This window comes from Crinia signifera, chromosome 2 (genome assembly GCF_055691185.1).
Source record: "Crinia signifera chromosome 2, ASM5569118v1, whole genome shotgun sequence".
Lineage (NCBI taxonomy): Eukaryota > Metazoa > Chordata > Amphibia > Anura > Myobatrachidae > Crinia > Crinia signifera.
This window is the reverse complement of record NC_139218.1, coordinates 7150794-7172530: the sequence shown is the minus strand read 5'-3', so window position 1 is coordinate 7172530 and position 21737 is coordinate 7150794. Positions and strand designations below refer to the sequence as shown.

Here is a 21737-nt window from a genome sequence, read left to right as displayed (position 1 = left end):
CTAAATGAGCTGTTGTTTCAACAAATTGAGAAACGCTGAAACAGAGTTAATTAGAAATACAATCAGTCTTTTGTGGGGAAGGCTCTGCGAGTAATACAGTAATTGCCATTAAATTACAGCTTTCAGGACTTGCTGGCTGCTGGTGCTGTGTGGTTATTAGACTACTCTCCGCTGCACCCTGTGATAGTGTGCGCTCGGATAATCACTATAATCGGGCATATTACATCTCTGCGCGGTATAATCCTGGATCATCACACACAGCCGCACAGTGACCCGGGCAGGCCTCACACAGCACAACCCCAGGGACGTGGGCAGCGGGTGGCACAGGTAAATGTATGACAGGACTGACGCACTCACCTGAGACATGGCATGCTGTCCCTCTGCTGCCCGTCCCCGGTCACCGTGTTGGCACTGCCAGCCAGATTCCTGCTCCTCATGGACAGAGGCTGACAGGTGGGTTCAGGAAAGGGAAGGCCGGAGTCAGGGTCAGGTGTTATGAGATCCTCCACCTCGTACTGCAGCCGAAATTCTAGGGACTTACAGGAAACAAAAAGATGAATGGCCTCAGTGCAGAAGGCGCTGGCGTCAACGCTGGCGACATTATTCACTAATACGCTATTTTATAACGCTCGTTCTTCTGGGATCTTCCAGCGGCTTTGTGTCCTCAGACCCCTCTATAGTGTAACTGCGGAACAATAGGGAGCGCTCTTACTGGGAAGAAGCCTTTCCATAGATAGAAAACTGCTCAGTATACACAGGAATGCCATAAGTCTCACCTTACCACTAGTGTGCGCCGTAGTGCTTATACTCTGTACACACATGTGCATTGGGGCGTTACATTGTTATACGTACATATGGGATGGAATCGGGATCCTGGTGGTCAGATGACAGATATCTCCCAATGGAGAGACCAAAGAACCTGATATCTACCCTACCTGCAGCCTAACCCTAAACCTTCTCCCCGCAATCTCACTCACCCCATAAGTGCCTATTCGTAACCGAACCACTGGTGCCTAACCATAATCCCCCCCCCCAGCCTAACCCTCACTTCCCCCGTAGCCAGTGTCACACTACAGCTCTCCCTGTAACTTTCCAGTGTCACACTGCAGCTTTCCCTGTAACCCGCCAGTGTCACCCTACAGCTCTCCCTGTAATCTGCCAGTGTCGCACTACAGCTCTCCCTGTAACTTCCCAGTGTCGCTCTACAGCTCTCCCTTTAACCCGCCAGTGTCACCCTACAGCTCTCCCTGTAACCTGCCAGTGTCACCCTACAGCTCTTCCTGTAACCTGCCAGTGTCACCCTACAGCTCTCCCAGTAATCTGCCAGTGTCACACTACAGCTCTCCCTGTAACCCGCCAGTGTCACCCTACAGCTCTCCCAGTAATCTGCCAGTGTCACACTACAGCTCTCCCTGTAACTTCCCAGTGTCGCACTGCAGCTCTCCCAGTAACCTGCCAGTGTCACACTACAGCTCTCCCAGTAATCTGCCAGTGTCACACTACAGCTCTCCCTGTAACTTCCCAGTGTCGCACTGCAGCTCTCCCAGTAACACTACAGCTCTCCGTGTAATCTGCCAGTGTCACCCTACAGCTCTCCCTGTAACCTGCCAGTGTCACTACAGCTCTCCCTGTAACCTGCCAGTATCACACTACAGCTCTCCCTGTAACCTGCCAGTGTCACACTACAGCTCTCCCAGTAATCTGCCAGTGTCACACTACAGCTCTCCCTGTAACTTCCCAGTGTCGCACTGCAGCTCTCCCAGTAACCTGCCAGTGTCACTACAGCTCTCCGTGTAATCTGCCAGTGTCACACTACAGCTCTCCCTGTAACCTGCCAGTGTCACTACAGCTCTCCCTGTAATCTGCCAGTGTCACACTACAGCTCTCCCTGTAATCTGCCAGTGTCACACTACAGCTCTCCCTGTAATCTGCCAGTGTCACACTACAGCTCTCCCTGTAACTTCCCAGTGTCGCTCTACAGCTCTCCCTGTAACTTCCCAGTGTCGCACTGCAGCTCTCCCTGTAACCTGCCAGTGTCACTACAGCTCTCCCTGTAATCTCCCAGTGTCACACTACAGCTCTCCTTGTAACCCGCCAGTGTCACCCTACAGCTCTCCCTGTAATCTGCCAGTGTCACACTACAGCTCTCCCTGTAACTTCCCAGTGTCGCTCTACAGCTCACCCTGTAACCCGCCAGTGTCACCCTACAGCTCTCCCAGTGTCACACTACAGCTCTCCCTGTAACTTCCCAGTGTCGCACTGCAGCTCTCCCTGTAATCTGCCAGTGTCACTACAGCTCTCCGTGTAATCTGCCAGTGTCACACTACAGCTCTCCCTGTAACTTCCCAGTGTCGCACTGCAGCTCTCCCTGTAACCTGCCAGTGTCACTACAGCTCTCCCTGTAATCTCCCAGTGTCACACTACAGCTCTCCTTGTAACCCGCCAGTGTCACCCTACAGCTCTCCCTGTAATCTGCCAGTGTCACACTACAGCTCTCCCTGTAACCCGCCAGTGTCACCCTACAGCTCTCCCTGTAACCTGCCAGTGTCACCCTACAGCTCTCCCTGTAACCTGCCAGTGTCACCCTACAGCTCTCCCAGTAATCTGCCAGTGTCACACTACAGCTCTCCCTGTAACTTCCTAGTGTCGCACTGCAGCTCTCCCAGTAACCTGCCAGTGTCACTACAGCTCTCCCTGTAATCTGCCAGTGTCACCCTACAGCTCTACGTGTAATCTGCCAGTGTCACACTACAGCTCTCCCTGTAACTTCCCAGTGTCGCACTGCAGCTCTCCCTGTAACTTGCCAGTGTCACTACAGCTCTCCCTGTAACCTCCCAGTGTCACACTACAGCTCTCCTTGTAACCCGCCAGTGTCACCCTACAGCTCTCCCTGTAATCTGCCAGTGTCGCACTACAGCTCTCCCTGTAACTTCCCAGTGTCGCTCTACAGCTCTCCCTGTAACCCGCCAGTGTTACCCTACAGCTCTCCCTGTAACCTGCCAGTGTCACCCTACAGCTCTCCCTGTAACCTGCCAGTGTCACCCTACAGCTCTCCCAGTAATCTGCCAGTGTCACACTACAGTTCTCCCTGTAACTTCCCAGTGTCGCATTACAGCTCTCCCTGTAACCCGCCAGTGTCACCCAACAGCTCTCCCTGTAATCTGCCAGTGTCGCACTACAGCTCTCCCTGTAACTTCCCAGTGTCGCTCTACAGCTCTCCCTGTAACCCGCCAGTGTTACACTACAGCTCTCCCTGTAATCTGCCAGTGTCACACTACAGCTCTACCTGTAACCTGCCAGTGTCACCCTACAGCTCTCCCTGTAACCCGCCAGTGTCACCCTACAGCTCTCCCTTTAACCTCCCAGTGTCACATTACAGCTCTCCCTGTAACCCGCCAGTATCACACTACAGCTCTCCCTGTAACACGCCAGTGTCACCCTACAGCTCTCCCTGTAACCTGCCAGTGTCACACTACAGCTCTCCCTGTAACTTCCCAGTGTCGCACTGCAGCTCTCCTTGTAACCTGCCAGTGTCACTACAGCTCTCCCTGTAACCCACCAGTGTCACACTACAGCTCTCCCTGTAACTTCCCAGTGTCGCACTGCAGCTCTCCCTGTAACCTGCCAGTGTCACTACACCTCTCCCTGTAACCTGCCAGTGTCACCCTACAGCTCTCCCTGTAACCCGCCAGTGTCACACTACAGCTCTCCCTGTAACCTGCCAGTGTCACTACAGCTCTCCCTGTAACCTAATCTGCCAGTGTCACACCACAGCTCTCCCTGTAACTTCCCAGTGTCACACTACAGCTCTACCTGTAACCTGCCAGTGTCACCCTACAGCTCTCCCTGTAACCCGCCAGTGTCACCCTACAGCTCTCCCTGTAACCTGCCAGTGTCACACTACAGCTCTCCCTGTAACCCGCCAGTATCACACTACAGCTCTCCCTGTAACACGCCAGTGTCACCCTACAGCTCTCCCTGTAACCTGCCAGTGTCACTCTACAGCACTCCCTGTAACCTGCCAGTGTCACTACAGCTCTCCCTCTAACCTCCCAGTGTCACACTACAGCTCTACCTGTAACCCGCCAGTGTCACACTACAGCTCTCCCTGTAACTTCCCAGTGTCACACTACAGCTCTCCCTGTAACCTGCCAGTGTCACACTACAGCTCAACCTGTAACCTGCCAGTGTCACACTACAGCTCTCCCTGTAACCCGCTAGTGTCACACTACAGCTCTCCCTGTAACTTCCCAGTGTCACACTACAGCTCTCCCTGTAATATGCCAGTGTCACACTACAGCTCTCCCTGTAACTTCCCAGTGTCACACTACAGCTCTCCCTGCAACTTCCCAGTGTCACACTACAGCTCTCTGTTTAATCTGCCAGTGTCACACTACAGCTCTCCCTGTAACTTCCCAGTGTCACACTACAGCTCTACCTGTAACCCGCCAGTGTCACCCTACAGCTCTCCCTGTAACCTGCCAGTGTCAGACTACAGATCTCCCTGTAACCTGCCAGTGTCACTCTACAGCTCTCCCTGTAATCTGCCAGTGTCACACTACAGCTCTACCTGTAACCCGCCAGTGTCACACTACAGCTTTCCCTGTAACCTGCCAGTGTCACCCTACAGCTCTCCCTGTAATCTGCCAGTGTCGCACTACAGCTCTCCTGTAACCCGCCAGTGTCACACTACAGCTCTCCCTGTAACCCGCCAGTGTCACCCTACAGCTCTCCCTGTAACCCGCCAGTGTCACACTACAGCTCTCCCTGTAATCTGCCAGTGTCGCACTACAGCTCTCCTGTAACCCGCCAGTGTCACACTACAGATCTCCCTGTAACCTGCCAGTGTCACACTACAGCTCTCCCTGTAACCCACCAATGTTATGCTCTCCGCACCGCGCCCAGGTGACAGACCATTCCTTAGAACACTTACCGCTATTTCCGTCACCACCTCATTCTTGCTGAACCTATAGACTATGATGTAGGTGGATACTCCGGCTACGCAGAAGATTCTGCTCTCCGGGCACCAAGACATCATCTGGATGGCAAAGGGATCATCCTCTATTGTGTCCGATGGCTGCTTCCCCTCTGCCAGCTTCTGCTTCTCAAACACCTTGGACGTTTTCAGCTTGTACAACATCTGGAGGTTGACTGTAAAATAGAGTCTGTGCTGAGTAACAAGTAATGACAGCAGTAATACAGTATATATAGCCTATGTATGGCCTCTGCAGCAGGATGGGAATGTTAGCAGTAATACAGTATATATAACCTATGTATGGCCTCCGCAGCAGGATGGGAATGTTAGCAGTAATACAGTATATATAGCCTATGTATGGCCTCTGCAGCAGGATGGGAATGTTAGCAGTAATACAGTATATATAGCCTATGTATGGCCTCCGCAGCAGGATGGGAATGTTAGCAGTAATACAGTATATAGAGCCTATGTATGGCATCTGCAGCAGGATGGGAATGTTAGCGGTAATACAGTATATATAGCCTATGCATGGCCTCCGCAGCAGGATGGGAATGTTAGCAGTAATACAGTATATATAGCCTATGTATGGCCTCCGCAGCAGGATGGGAATGTTAGCAGTAATACAGTATATATATATCCTATGTATGGCCTCTGCAGCAGGATGGGAATGTTAGCAGTAATACAGTATATATAGCCTATGTATGGCCTCCGCAGCAGGATGGGAATGTTAGCAGTAATACTATATACATAACCTATGTATGGCCTCTGCAGCAGGATGGGAATGTTAGCAGTAATACAGTATATATATCCTATGTATGGCCTCCGCAGCAGGATGGGAATGTTAGCAGTAATACAGTATATATAGCCTATGTATGGCCTCCGCAGCAGGATGGGAATGTTAGCGGTAATACAGTATATATAGCCTATGTATGGCCTCCGCAGCAGGATGGGAATGTTAGCGGTAATACAGTATATATAGCCTATGTATGGCCACTGGAGCAGGATGGGAATGTTAGCAGTAATACAGTATATATAGCCTATGTATGGCCTCCGCAGCAGGATGGGGATGTTAGCGGTAATACAGTATATATAACCTATGTATGGCCTCCGCAGCAGGATGGGAATGTTAGCAGTAATACAGTATATATAGCCTATGTATGGCCTCCGCAGCAGGATGGGAATGTTAGCAGTAATACAGTATATATATAGCCTATGTATGGCATCTGCAGCAGGATGGGAATGTTAGCAGTAATACAGTATATATAGCCTATGTATGGCCTCCGCAGCAGGATGGGAATGTTAGCGGTAATACAGTATATATAACCTATGTATGGCCTCCGCAGCAGGATGGGAATGTTAGCAGTAACACAGTATATATAACCTATGTATGGCCTCCGCAGCAGGATGGGAATGTTAGCAGTAATACAGTATATATATAGCCTATGTATGGCCTCCGCAGCAGGATGGGAATGTTAGCGGTAATACAGTATATATAGCCTATGTATGGCCTCCGCAGCAGGATGGGAATGTTAGCAGTAACACAGTATATATTACCTACAGTATGTATGGCCTCCGCAGCAGGATGGGAATGTTAGCAGTAATACAGTATATATAACCTATGTATGGCCTCCGCAGCAGGATGGGAATGTTAGCGGTAATACAGTATATATAACCTATGTATGGCCTCCGCAGCAGGATGGGAATGTTAGCAGTAATACAGTATATATATAGCCTATGTATGGCCTCCGCAGCAGGATGGGAATGTTAGCGGTAATACAGTATATATAGCCTATGTATGGCCTCCGCAGCAGGATGGGAATGTTAGCAGTAACACAGTATATATTACCTACAGTATGTATGGCCTCCGCAGCAGGATGGGAATGTTAGCAGTAATACAGTATATATAGCCTATGTATGGCCTCTGCAGCAGGATGGGAATGTTAGCAGTAACACAGTATATATTACCTACAGTATGTATGGCCTCCGCAGCAGGATGGGAATGTTAGCAGTAATACAGTATATATAACCTATGTATGGCCTCCGCAGCAGGATGGGAATGTTAGCGGTAATACTGTATATAGAACCTATGTATGGCCTCCGCAGCAGGATGGGAATGTTAGCAGTAATACAGTATATATAACCTATGTATGGCCTCCGCAGCAGGATGGGAATGTTAGCAGTAATACAGTATATATAACCTATGTATGGCCTCCGCAGCAGGATGGGAATGTTAGCAGTAATACAGTATATATAACCTATGTATGGCCTCCGCACCAGGATGGGAATGTTAGCAGTAATACTATATACATAACCTATGTATGGCCTCCACACCAGGATGGGAATGTTAGCAGTAACACTGTATATATAGCCTATGTATGGCCTCTGCAGCAGGATGGGAATGTTAGCGGTAATACAGTATATATAGCCTATGTATGGCCTCCGCAGCAGGATGGGAATGTTAGCGGTAATACAGTATATATATCCTATGTATGGCCTCCGCAGCAGGATGGGAATGTTAGCGGTAATACAGTATATATATCCTATGTATGGCCTCCGCAGCAGGATGGGAATGTTAGCGGTAATACAGTATATATAGCCTATGTATGGCCTCCGCAGCAGGATGGGAATGTTAGCGGTAATACAGTATATATATCCTATGTATGGCCTCCGCAGCAGGATGGGAATGTTAGCGGTAATACAGTATATATATCCTATGTATGGCCTCCGCAGCAGGATGGGAATGTTAGCGGTAATACAGTATATATAGCCTATGTATGGCCTCCGCAGCAGGATGGGAATGTTAGCGGTAATACAGTATATATATCCTATGTATGGCCTCCGCAGCAGGATGGGAATGTTAGCGGTAATACAGTATATATAGCCTATGTATGGCCTCCGCAGCAGGATGGGAATGTTAGCAGTAATACAGTATATATAGCCTATGTATGGCCTCCGCAGCAGGATGGGAATGTTAGCAGTAATACAGTATATATAGCCTATGTATGGCCTCCGCAGCAGGATGGGAATGTTAGCAGTAATACAGTATACAGTATATATCCTATGTATGGCCTCCGCAGCAGGATGGGAATGTTAGCAGTAATACAGTATATATATCCTATGTATGGCCTCCGCAGCAGGATGGGAATGTTAGCGGTAATACAGTATATATAACCTATGTATGGCCTCCGCAGCAGGATAGGAATGTTAGCGGTAATACAGTATATATATCCTATGTATGGCCTCCGCAGCAGGATGGGAATGTTAGCGGTAATACAGTATATATATCCTATGTATGGCCTCCGCAGCAGGATGGGAATGTAAGCGGTAATACAGTATATATAGCCTATGTATGGCCTCTGCAGCAGGATGGGAATGTTAGCAGTAACACTGTATATATAACCTATGTATGGCCTCCGCAGCAGGATGGGAATGTTAGCGGTAATACAGTATATATAGCCTATGTATGGCCTCCGCAGCAGGATGGGAATGTTAGCAGTAACACTGTATATATAACCTATGTATGGCCTCCGCAGCAGGATGGGAATGTTAGCGGTAACACAGTATATATTACCTACAGTATGTATGGCCTCCGCAGCAGGATGGGAATGTTAGCGGTAATACAGTATATATAGCCTATGTATGGCCTCCGCAGCAGGATGGGAATGTTAGCAGTAATACAGTATATATAACCTATGTATGGCCTCCGCAGCAGGATGGGAATGTTAGCAGTAATACAGTATATATAGCCTATGTATGGCCTCCGCAGCAGGATGGGAATGTTAGCAGTAATACAGTATATATAACCTATGTATGGCCTCCGCAGCAGGATGGGAATGTTAGCAGTAATACAGTATATATAACCTATGTATGGCCTCCGCAGCAGGATGGGAATGTTAGCGGTAATACAGTATATATAACCTATGTATGGCCTCCGCAGCAGGATGGGAATGTTAGCGGTAATACAGTATATATAGCCTATGTATGGCCTCTGCAGCAGGATGGGAATGTTAGCAGTAACACTGTATATATAACCTATGTATGGCCTCCGCAGCAGGATGGGAATGTTAGCAGTAATACAGTATATATAGCCTATGTATGGCCTCCGCAGCAGGATGGGAATGTTAGCAGTAATACAGTATATATAGCCTATGTATGGCCTCCGCAGCAGGATGGGAATGTTAGCGGTAATACAGTATATATAGCCTATGTATGGCCTCCGCAGCAGGATGGGAATGTTAGCAGTAATACAGTATATATAACCTATGTATGGCCTCCGCAGCAGGATGGGAATGTTAGCAGTAATACAGTATATATAGCCTATGTATGGCCTCCGCAGCAGGATGGGATGTTAGCAGTAATACAGTATATATAGCCTATGTATGGCCTCTGCAGCAGGATGGGAATGTTAGCGGTAATACAGTATATATAGCCTATGTATGGCCTCCGCAGCAGGATGGGAATGTTAGCAGTAATACAGTATATATAGCCTATGTATGGCCTCCGCAGCAGGATGGGAATGTTAGCGGTAATACAGTATATATATCCTATGTATGGCCTCCGCAGCAGGATGGGAATGTTAGCGGTAATACAGTATATATAGCCTATGTATGGCCTCCGCAGCAGGATGGGAATGTTAGCAGTAATACAGTATATATAGCCTATGTATGGCCTCCGCAGCAGGATGGGAATGTTAGCGGTAATACAGTATATATAGCCTATGTATGGCCTCCGCAGCAGGATGGGAATGTTAGCAGTAATACAGTATATATAACCTATGTATGGCCTCCGCAGCAGGATGGGAATGTTAGCAGTAATACAGTATATATAGCCTATGTATGGCCTCCGCAGCAGGATGGGATGTTAGCAGTAATACAGTATATATAGCCTATGTATGGCCTCTGCAGCAGGATGGGAATGTTAGCGGTAATACAGTATATATAGCCTATGTATGGCCTCCGCAGCAGGATGGGAATGTTAGCAGTAATACAGTATATATAGCCTATGTATGGCCTCCGCAGCAGGATGGGAATGTTAGCAGTAATACAGTATATATAGCCTATGTATGGCCTCCGCAGCAGGATGGGAATGTTAGCAGTAATACAGTATATATAACCTATGTATGGCCTCCGCAGCAGGATGGGAATGTTAGCAGTAATACAGTATATATAGCCTATGTATGGCCTCCGCAGCAGGATGGGATGTTAGCAGTAATACAGTATATATAGCCTATGTATGGCCTCTGCAGCAGGATGGGAATGTTAGCGGTAATACAGTATATATAGCCTATGTATGGCCTCCGCAGCAGGATGGGAATGTTAGCGGTAATATAGTATATATAACCTATGTATGGCCTCCGCAGCAGGATGGGAATGTTAGCAGTAATACAGTATATATAACCTATGTATGGCCTCCGCAGCAGGATGGGAATGTTAGCAGTAATACAGTATATATAGCCTATGTATGGCCTCCGCAGCAGGATGGGATGTTAGCAGTAATACAGTATATATAGCCTATGTATGGCCTCTGCAGCAGGATGGGAATGTTAGCGGTAATACAGTATATATAGCCTATGTATGGCCTCCGCAGCAGAATGGGAATGTTAGCAGTAATACAGTATATATAGCATATGTATGGCCTCCGCAGCAGGATGGGAATGTTAGCGGTAATACAGTATATATAGCCTATGTATGGCCTCCGCAGCAGGATGGGAATGTTAGCAGTAATACAGTATATATATAGCCTATGTATGGCCTCTGCAGCAGGATGGGAATGTTAGCAGTAATACAGTATATATAGCCTATGTATGGCCTCCGCAGCAGGATGGGAATGTTAGCAGTAATACAGTATATATAGCCTATGTATGGCCTCCGCAGCAGGATGGGAATGTTAGCAGTAATACAGTATATATAGCCTATGTATGGCCTCCGCAGCAGGATGGGAATGTTAGCGGTAATACAGTATATATAGCCTATGTATGGCCTCCGCAGCAGGATGGGAATGTTAGCAGTAATACAGTATATATAACCTATGTATGGCCTCCGCAGCAGGATGGGAATGTTAGCAGTAATACAGTATATATAGCCTATGTATGGCCTCCGCAGCAGGATGGGATGTTAGCAGTAATACAGTATATATAGCCTATGTATGGCCTCTGCAGCAGGATGGGAATGTTAGCGGTAATACAGTATATATAGCCTATGTATGGCCTCCGCAGCAGGATGGGAATGTTAGCAGTAATACAGTATATATAGCCTATGTATGGCCTCCGCAGCAGGATGGGAATGTTAGCGGTAATACAGTATATATATCCTATGTATGGCCTCCGCAGCAGGATGGGAATGTTAGCGGTAATACAGTATATATAGCCTATGTATGGCCTCCGCAGCAGGATGGGAATGTTAGCAGTAATACAGTATATATAGCCTATGTATGGCCTCCGCAGCAGGATGGGAATGTTAGCAGTAATACAGTATATATAGCCTATGTATGGCCTCCGCAGCAGGATGGGAATGTTAGCAGTAATACAGTATACAGTATATATCCTATGTATGGCCTCCGCAGCAGGATGGGAATGTTAGCAGTAATACAGTATATATATCCTATGTATGGCCTCCGCAGCAGGATGGGAATGTTAGCGGTAATACAGTATATATATCCTATGTATGGCCTCCGCAGCAGGATGGGAATGTTAGCAGTAATACAGTATATATAACCTATGTATGGCCTCCGCAGCAGGATGGGAATGTTAGCAGTAATACAGTATATATAGCCTATGTATGGCCTCCGCAGCAGGATGGGAATGTTAGCAGTAATACAGTATATATAACCTATGTATGGCCTCCGCAGCAGGATGGGAATGTTAGCAGTAATACAGTATATATAACCTATGTATGGCCTCCGCAGCAGGATGGGAATGTTAGCGGTAATACAGTATATATAACCTATGTATGGCCTCCGCAGCAGGATGGGAATGTTAGCGGTAATACAGTAGATATAGCCTATGTATGGCCTCTGCAGCAGGATGGGAATGTTAGCAGTAACACTGTATATATAACCTATGTATGGCCTCCGCAGCAGGATGGGAATGTTAGCGGTAATACAGTATATATATCCTATGTATGGCCTCCGCAGCAGGATGGGAATGTTAGCGGTAATACAGTATATATAGCCTATGTATGGCCTCCGCAGCAGGATGGGAATGTTAGCAGTAATACAGTATATATAGCCTATGTATGGCCTCCGCAGCAGGATGGGAATGTTAGCAGTAATACAGTATATATAGCCTATGTATGGCCTCCGCAGCAGGATGGGAATGTTAGCAGTAATACAGTATACAGTATATATCCTATGTATGGCCTCCGCAGCAGGATGGGAATGTTAGCAGTAATACAGTATATATATCCTATGTATGGCCTCCGCAGCAGGATGGGAATGTTAGCGGTAATACAGTATATATAACCTATGTATGGCCTCCGCAGCAGGATAGGAATGTTAGCGGTAATACAGTATATATATCCTATGTATGGCCTCCGCAGCAGGATGGGAATGTTAGCGGTAATACAGTATATATATCCTATGTATGGCCTCCGCAGCAGGATGGGAATGTAAGCGGTAATACAGTATATATAGCCTATGTATGGCCTCTGCAGCAGGATGGGAATGTTAGCAGTAACACTGTATATATAACCTATGTATGGCCTCCGCAGCAGGATGGGAATGTTAGCGGTAATACAGTATATATAGCCTATGTATGGCCTCCGCAGCAGGATGGGAATGTTAGCAGTAACACTGTATATATAACCTATGTATGGCCTCCGCAGCAGGATGGGAATGTTAGCGGTAACACAGTATATATTACCTACAGTATGTATGGCCTCCGCAGCAGGATGGGAATGTTAGCGGTAATACAGTATATATAGCCTATGTATGGCCTCCGCAGCAGGATGGGAATGTTAGCAGTAATACAGTATATATAACCTATGTATGGCCTCCGCAGCAGGATGGGAATGTTAGCAGTAATACAGTATATATAGCCTATGTATGGCCTCCGCAGCAGGATGGGAATGTTAGCAGTAATACAGTATATATAACCTATGTATGGCCTCCGCAGCAGGATGGGAATGTTAGCAGTAATACAGTATATATAACCTATGTATGGCCTCCGCAGCAGGATGGGAATGTTAGCGGTAATACAGTATATATAACCTATGTATGGCCTCCGCAGCAGGATGGGAATGTTAGCGGTAATACAGTATATATAGCCTATGTATGGCCTCTGCAGCAGGATGGGAATGTTAGCAGTAACACTGTATATATAACCTATGTATGGCCTCCGCAGCAGGATGGGAATGTTAGCAGTAATACAGTATATATAGCCTATGTATGGCCTCCGCAGCAGGATGGGAATGTTAGCAGTAATACAGTATATATAGCCTATGTATGGCCTCCGCAGCAGGATGGGAATGTTAGCGGTAATACAGTATATATAGCCTATGTATGGCCTCCGCAGCAGGATGGGAATGTTAGCAGTAATACAGTATATATAACCTATGTATGGCCTCCGCAGCAGGATGGGAATGTTAGCAGTAATACAGTATATATAGCCTATGTATGGCCTCCGCAGCAGGATGGGATGTTAGCAGTAATACAGTATATATAGCCTATGTATGGCCTCTGCAGCAGGATGGGAATGTTAGCGGTAATACAGTATATATAGCCTATGTATGGCCTCCGCAGCAGGATGGGAATGTTAGCAGTAATACAGTATATATAGCCTATGTATGGCCTCCGCAGCAGGATGGGAATGTTAGCGGTAATACAGTATATATATCCTATGTATGGCCTCCGCAGCAGGATGGGAATGTTAGCGGTAATACAGTATATATAGCCTATGTATGGCCTCCGCAGCAGGATGGGAATGTTAGCAGTAATACAGTATATATAGCCTATGTATGGCCTCCGCAGCAGGATGGGAATGTTAGCGGTAATACAGTATATATAGCCTATGTATGGCCTCCGCAGCAGGATGGGAATGTTAGCAGTAATACAGTATATATAACCTATGTATGGCCTCCGCAGCAGGATGGGAATGTTAGCAGTAATACAGTATATATAGCCTATGTATGGCCTCCGCAGCAGGATGGGATGTTAGCAGTAATACAGTATATATAGCCTATGTATGGCCTCTGCAGCAGGATGGGAATGTTAGCGGTAATACAGTATATATAGCCTATGTATGGCCTCCGCAGCAGGATGGGAATGTTAGCAGTAATACAGTATATATAGCCTATGTATGGCCTCCGCAGCAGGATGGGAATGTTAGCAGTAATACAGTATATATAGCCTATGTATGGCCTCCGCAGCAGGATGGGAATGTTAGCAGTAATACAGTATATATAACCTATGTATGGCCTCCGCAGCAGGATGGGAATGTTAGCAGTAATACAGTATATATAGCCTATGTATGGCCTCCGCAGCAGGATGGGATGTTAGCAGTAATACAGTATATATAGCCTATGTATGGCCTCTGCAGCAGGATGGGAATGTTAGCGGTAATACAGTATATATAGCCTATGTATGGCCTCCGCAGCAGGATGGGAATGTTAGCGGTAATATAGTATATATAACCTATGTATGGCCTCCGCAGCAGGATGGGAATGTTAGCAGTAATACAGTATATATAACCTATGTATGGCCTCCGCAGCAGGATGGGAATGTTAGCAGTAATACAGTATATATAGCCTATGTATGGCCTCCGCAGCAGGATGGGATGTTAGCAGTAATACAGTATATATAGCCTATGTATGGCCTCTGCAGCAGGATGGGAATGTTAGCGGTAATACAGTATATATAGCCTATGTATGGCCTCCGCAGCAGAATGGGAATGTTAGCAGTAATACAGTATATATAGCATATGTATGGCCTCCGCAGCAGGATGGGAATGTTAGCGGTAATACAGTATATATAGCCTATGTATGGCCTCCGCAGCAGGATGGGAATGTTAGCAGTAATACAGTATATATATAGCCTATGTATGGCCTCTGCAGCAGGATGGGAATGTTAGCAGTAATACAGTATATATAGCCTATGTATGGCCTCCGCAGCAGGATGGGAATGTTAGCAGTAATACAGTATATATAGCCTATGTATGGCCTCCGCAGCAGGATGGGAATGTTAGCAGTAATACAGTATATATAGCCTATGTATGGCCTCCGCAGCAGGATGGGAATGTTAGCGGTAATACAGTATATATAGCCTATGTATGGCCTCCGCAGCAGGATGGGAATGTTAGCAGTAATACAGTATATATAACCTATGTATGGCCTCCGCAGCAGGATGGGAATGTTAGCAGTAATACAGTATATATAGCCTATGTATGGCCTCCGCAGCAGGATGGGATGTTAGCAGTAATACAGTATATATAGCCTATGTATGGCCTCTGCAGCAGGATGGGAATGTTAGCGGTAATACAGTATATATAGCCTATGTATGGCCTCCGCAGCAGGATGGGAATGTTAGCAGTAATACAGTATATATAGCCTATGTATGGCCTCCGCAGCAGGATGGGAATGTTAGCGGTAATACAGTATATATATCCTATGTATGGCCTCCGCAGCAGGATGGGAATGTTAGCGGTAATACAGTATATATAGCCTATGTATGGCCTCCGCAGCAGGATGGGAATGTTAGCAGTAATACAGTATATATAGCCTATGTATGGCCTCCGCAGCAGGATGGGAATGTTAGCAGTAATACAGTATATATAGCCTATGTATGGCCTCCGCAGCAGGATGGGAATGTTAGCAGTAATACAGTATACAGTATATATCCTATGTATGGCCTCCGCAGCAGGATGGGAATGTTAGCAGTAATACAGTATATATATCCTATGTATGGCCTCCGCAGCAGGATGGGAATGTTAGCGGTAATACAGTATATATATCCTATGTATGGCCTCCGCAGCAGGATGGGAATGTTAGCAGTAATACAGTATATATAACCTATGTATGGCCTCCGCAGCAGGATGGGAATGTTAGCAGTAATACAGTATATATAGCCTATGTATGGCCTCCGCAGCAGGATGGGAATGTTAGCAGTAATACAGTATATATAACCTATGTATGGCCTCCGCAGCAGGATGGGAATGTTAGCAGTAATACAGTATATATAACCTATGTATGGCCTCCGCAGCAGGATGGGAATGTTAGCGGTAATACAGTATATATAACCTATGTATGGCCTCCGCAGCAGGATGGGAATGTTAGCGGTAATACAGTAGATATAGCCTATGTATGGCCTCTGCAGCAGGATGGGAATGTTAGCAGTAACACTGTATATATAACCTATGTATGGCCTCCGCAGCAGGATGGGAATGTTAGCAGTAATACAGTATATATAGCCTATGTATGGCCTCCGCAGCAGGATGGGAATGTTAGCAGTAATACAGTATATATAGCCTATGTATGGCCTCCGCAGCAGGATGGGAATGTTAGCGGTAATACAGTATATATAGCCTATGTATGGCCTCCGCAGCAGGATGGGAATGTTAGCGGTAATACAGTATATATAGCCTATGTATGGCCTCCGCAGCAGGATGGGAATGTTAGCAGTAATACAGTATATATAACCTATGTATGGCCTCCGCAGCAGGATGGGAATGTTAGCAGTAATACAGTATATATAGCCTATGTATGGCCTCCGCAGCAGGATGGGATGTTAGCAGTAATACAGTATATATAGCCTATGTATGGCCTCTGCAGCAGGATGGGAATGTTAGCGGTAATACAGTATATATAGCCTATGTATGGCCTCCGCAGCAGGATGGGAATGTTAGCGGTAATACAGTATATATAACCTATGTATGGCCTCCGCAGCAGGATGGGAATGTTAGCAGTAATACAGTATATATAACCTATGTATGGCCTCCGCAGCAGGATGGGAATGTTAGCAGTAATACAGTATATATAGCCTATGTATGGCCTCCGCAGCAGGATGGGATGTTAGCAGTAATACAGTATATATAGCCTATGTATGGCCTCTGCAGCAGGATGGGAATGTTAGCGGTAATACAGTATATATAGCCTATGTATGGCCTCCGCAGCAGAATGGGAATGTTAGCAGTAATACAGTATATATAGCATATGTATGGCCTCCGCAGCAGGATGGGAATGTTAGCGGTAATACAGTATATATAGCCTATGTATGGCCTCCGCAGCAGGATGGGAATGTTAGCAGTAATACAGTATATATATAGCCTATGTATGGCCTCTGCAGCAGGATGGGAATGTTAGCAGTAATACAGTATATATAGCCTATGTATGGCCTCCACAGCAGGATGGGAATGTTAGCAGTAATACTATATATATATATAACCTATGTATGGCCTCCGCAGCAGGATGGGAATGTTAGCAGTAATACAGGATATATATAACCTATGTATGGCCTCCGCAGCAGGATGGGAATGTTAGCAGTAATACAGTATATATATAACCTATGTATGGCCTCTGCAGCAGGATGGGAATGTTAGCAGTAATACAGTATATATAACCTATGTATGGAATCTGCAGCAGGATGGGAATGTTAGCAGTAATACAGTATATATAGCCTATGTATGGCCTCTGCAGCAGGATGGGAATGTTAGCGGTAATACTGTATATATAACCTATGTATGGCCTCCGCAGCAGGATGGGAATGTTAGCAGTAATACAGTATATATAGCCTATGTATGGCCTCTGCAGCAGGATGGGAATGTTAGCGGTAATACAGTATATATAACCTATGTATGGCCTCCGCAGCAGGATGGGAATGTTAGCAGTAATACAGTATATATAGCCTATGTATGGCCTCCGCAGCAGGATGGGAATGTTAGCAGTAATACAGTATATATATCCTATGTATGGCCTCCGCAGCAGGATGGGAATGTTAGCAGTAACACTGTATATATAACCTATGTATGGCCTCCGCAGCAGGATGGGAATGTTAGCGGTAACACAGTATATATAGCCTATGTATGGCCTCCGCAGCAGGATGGGAATGTTAGCAGTAACACTGTATATATAACCTATGTATGGCCTCTGCAGCAGGATGGGAATGTTAGCAGTAATACTATATATATATATAACCTATGTATGGCCTCCACAGCAGGATGGGAATGTTAGCAGTAATACTATATATATATATAACCTATGTATGGCCTCCGCAGCAGGATGGGAATGTTAGCAGTAATACAGTATATATAGCCTATGTATGGCCTCTGCAGCAGGATGTGAATGTTAGCAGTAATACAGTATATATAACCTATGTATGGCCTCCGCAGCAGGATGGGAATGTTAGCAGTAATACAGTATATATAGCCTATGTATGGCCTCCGCAGCAGGATGGGATGTTAGCAGTAATACAGTATATATAGCCTATGTATGGCCTCTGCAGCAGGATGGGAATGTTAGCAGTAATACAGTATATATAGCCTATGTATGGCCTCCGCAGCAGGATGGGAATGTTAGCGGTAATACAGTATATATAGCCTATGTATGGCCTCCGCAGCAGGATGGGAATGTTAGCAGTAATACAGTATATATATAGCCTATGTATGGCCTCCGCAGCAGGATGGGAATGTTAGCGGTAATACAATATATATAGCCTACAGATGGAGCGCCTCACAGCCAGCGCCGGGGCTCGGCAGATTGCCCCCACTGGCGAGATAGTGCTCCATCTGACTGGGACGCATTCCACACGCACACGCTTTTCAGTTACCATGTGGCGGGGGGAAGCGAACCCTGCCCGTCTTTACTTCAAGGATGGGAATGTTAGCAGTAATACAGTATACAGTATACATAACCTATATATGGCAGGATTCGGTATGAAATCCCGATGGCCAAAATACCGACATATAGAATGTACAGGTGAAACAGTCAACATGACTTTCGGTCGACAGGTCGCGAGGTCGACATTGGTTTTTTCACAGTTTTTTTCCCCGAATGTCAAAACAGTCGACATGGACACAGTTGGAAGTGAACCGCTTCGCTCGCAATGCTTCGGGCACACTATTTTATTCTCCCACCATGCCCAAGTGGATGGTAGGGCCTGTCGGCACATGTCGGCTCAAAAAAAACCGTGAAAATAAAACATGTTGACCTCGCGACCTGTCGACCTAACACATTTGTCGACCTAAAACCATGTCGACATAGACACCTGTCGACCTTCATCCATGTCGACCTAGAACCTTGTCAAACTTGTTGCCTGTTGACCCAACTGTGTCAACCTAAGTCGGGTCGACAATACGACCGTATCCCTAGAACCCAGCGGGTCGGATGCTGCTCTAGTTGTACCGGCATCTATATGTGCAATATTGCATCGGTTCTGCCCCTGGCACAGTGGGCAGTTAGTGAGCCCACCACCCTGCCACTATCTTACTATCGCCGGCTCCTTCTCTGGTCCTGACGACTGACATCTCAGAATATCCTGGGAAGCGAGGAGATTGAATCCCCCCAAACCAAGCAGATGATGCATGCTGGGAGGTTTGGCTGTGGATGGGGGGGCTCTGGGCTCACAAGAAGTTGAGCAGAGGTTTGTGACATGCGTCACCCCTGGCAGGATTATTTTGGGAGCTGCGGATCAGCAGAAAGTTCATTGTGTGGAAATGATTTCTGCTCTCAGTAAGCGTTCCAGCCGCAGCTGTGCTTCTATTGCCAAATGAACTGAAGTCACATCTCCAGGCACATGCTGGAAGTAACCGAGGGTAATAACCGCCGCCGCTCCGCTCCACGCATCAAATCATTTCTCAGCATTTGCAACATGATTATTTGGGTCGTTTTTCTGCCAAATGACAAATAAAATGTAATCAGACCGAGATTAGGTTTTGTGAGGCGGATACGTCTTACCTTTGCTGTAGGAGAGGAACGCTGTGCGCTGTAATAGTGCCAGGATGGGTAACGTCATCCCACACACGCATACCAGCTGTGACCGGACTCAGAGGTCACCATTATGTAGTGCTTAGCATTACTGCCTCACAGCATATGTGTGCGCTATATAATAACTGGTTATACTAATCTCTGTACAGTGCTGCGGAATATGTGTACGCTATATAATAACTGGTAATAATAGTACAGTGCTGCGGAATATGTGTGCGCTATATAATGACTGGTAATAATAGTACAGTGCTGCGGAATATGTGTGCGCTATATAATAACTGGTAATAATAGTACAGCGCTGCGGAATATGTGTGCGCTATATAATAACTGGTAATAATAGTCTCTGTACAGCGCTGCGGAATATGTGTGCGCTATATAATAACTGGTAATAATATTCTCTGTTCAGCGCTGCGGAATATGTGTGTGCTATATAATAACTGGTTATACTAATCTCTGTACAGTGCTGCAGAATATGTGTGCTATATATATAACTGGTAATAATATACTCTGTACAGCGCTGTGGAATATGTGTGCGCTATATAATAACTGGTAATAATATTCTCTGTACAGCGCTGCGGAATATGTGTGCACTATATAATAACTGGTAATAATAGTCTCTGTACAGCGCTGCGGAATATGTGTGCGCTATATAATAACTGGTAATAATATTCTCTGTACAGCGCTGCAGAATATGTGTGTGCTATATAATAACTGGTTATACTAATCTCTGTACAGTGCTGCGGAATATGTGTGCTATATATATAACTGGTAATAATATACTCTGTACAGCGCTGTGGAATATGTGTGTGCTATATAATAACTGGTAATAATATTCTCTGTACAGGGCTGCGGAATATGTGTGCGCTATATAATAACTGGTAATAATAGTCTCTGTACAGCACTGTGGAATATGTGTGCGCTATATAATAACTGGTAATAATATTCTCTGTACAGCGCTGTGGAATATGTGTGCGCTATATAATAACTGGTAATAATAGTCTCTGTACATCGCTGCGGAATATGTGTGCGCTATATAATAACTGGTAATAATATTCTCTGTACAGCGCTGCGGAATATGTGTGCGCTATATAATAACTGGTAATAATATTCTCTGTACAGCGCTGCGGAATATGTGTGCACTATATAATAACTGGTAATAATAGTCTCTGTACAGCACTGCGGAATATGTGTGCGCTATATAATAACTGATAATAATAGTCTCTGTACAGCAATGCGGAATATGTGTGCGCTATATAATAACTGGTAATAATAGTCTCTGTACAGCACTGCGGAATATGTGTGCGCTATATAATAACTGGTAATAATAATCTCTGTACAGTGCTGCGGAATATGTGTGCACTATATAATAACTGGTAATAATATTCTCTGTACAGTGCTGCGGAATATGTGTGCACTATATAATAACTGGTAATAATATTCTCTGTACAGCACTGTGGAATATGTGTGCGCTATATAAATAACTGGTAATAATATTCTCTGTACAGTGCTGCGGAATATGTGTTCGCTATATAATAACTGGTAATAATAGTCTCTGTACAGTGCTGCAGAATATGTGTTCGCTATATAATAACTGGTAATAATAGTCTCTGTACAGCGATGCGGAATATGTGTGCGCTATATAAATAACTGGTAATAATATTCTCTGTACAGCGCTGCGGAATATGTGTGCGCTATATAATAACTGGTAATAATAGTCTCTGTACAGCGCTGCGGAATATGTGTGCGCTATATAATAACTGGTAATAATATTCTCTGTACAGCACTGCAGAATATGTGTGCGCTATATAATAACTGGTAATAATAGTCTCTGTACAGCGCTGCGGAATATGTGT

At 45.7% G+C, this 21737-nt stretch overlaps 1 protein-coding gene across 1 annotated transcript in view; it reads right to left on the bottom strand.

Annotated features, from left to right (window-relative positions):
* Window positions 1-21737, bottom strand: part of STXBP5L (syntaxin binding protein 5L) — a 370406-nt gene that overhangs the window by 145293 nt on the left and 203376 nt on the right. The window contains exons 14-15 of the mRNA XM_083170643.1: window positions 4934-5165; window positions 358-536 (exon numbers count right to left, since the gene is read on the bottom strand). Coding sequence (XP_083026769.1) covers window positions 358-536; window positions 4934-5165 — 411 coding nt within the window. The remainder of the gene's footprint in view (window positions 1-357; window positions 537-4933; window positions 5166-21737) is intronic.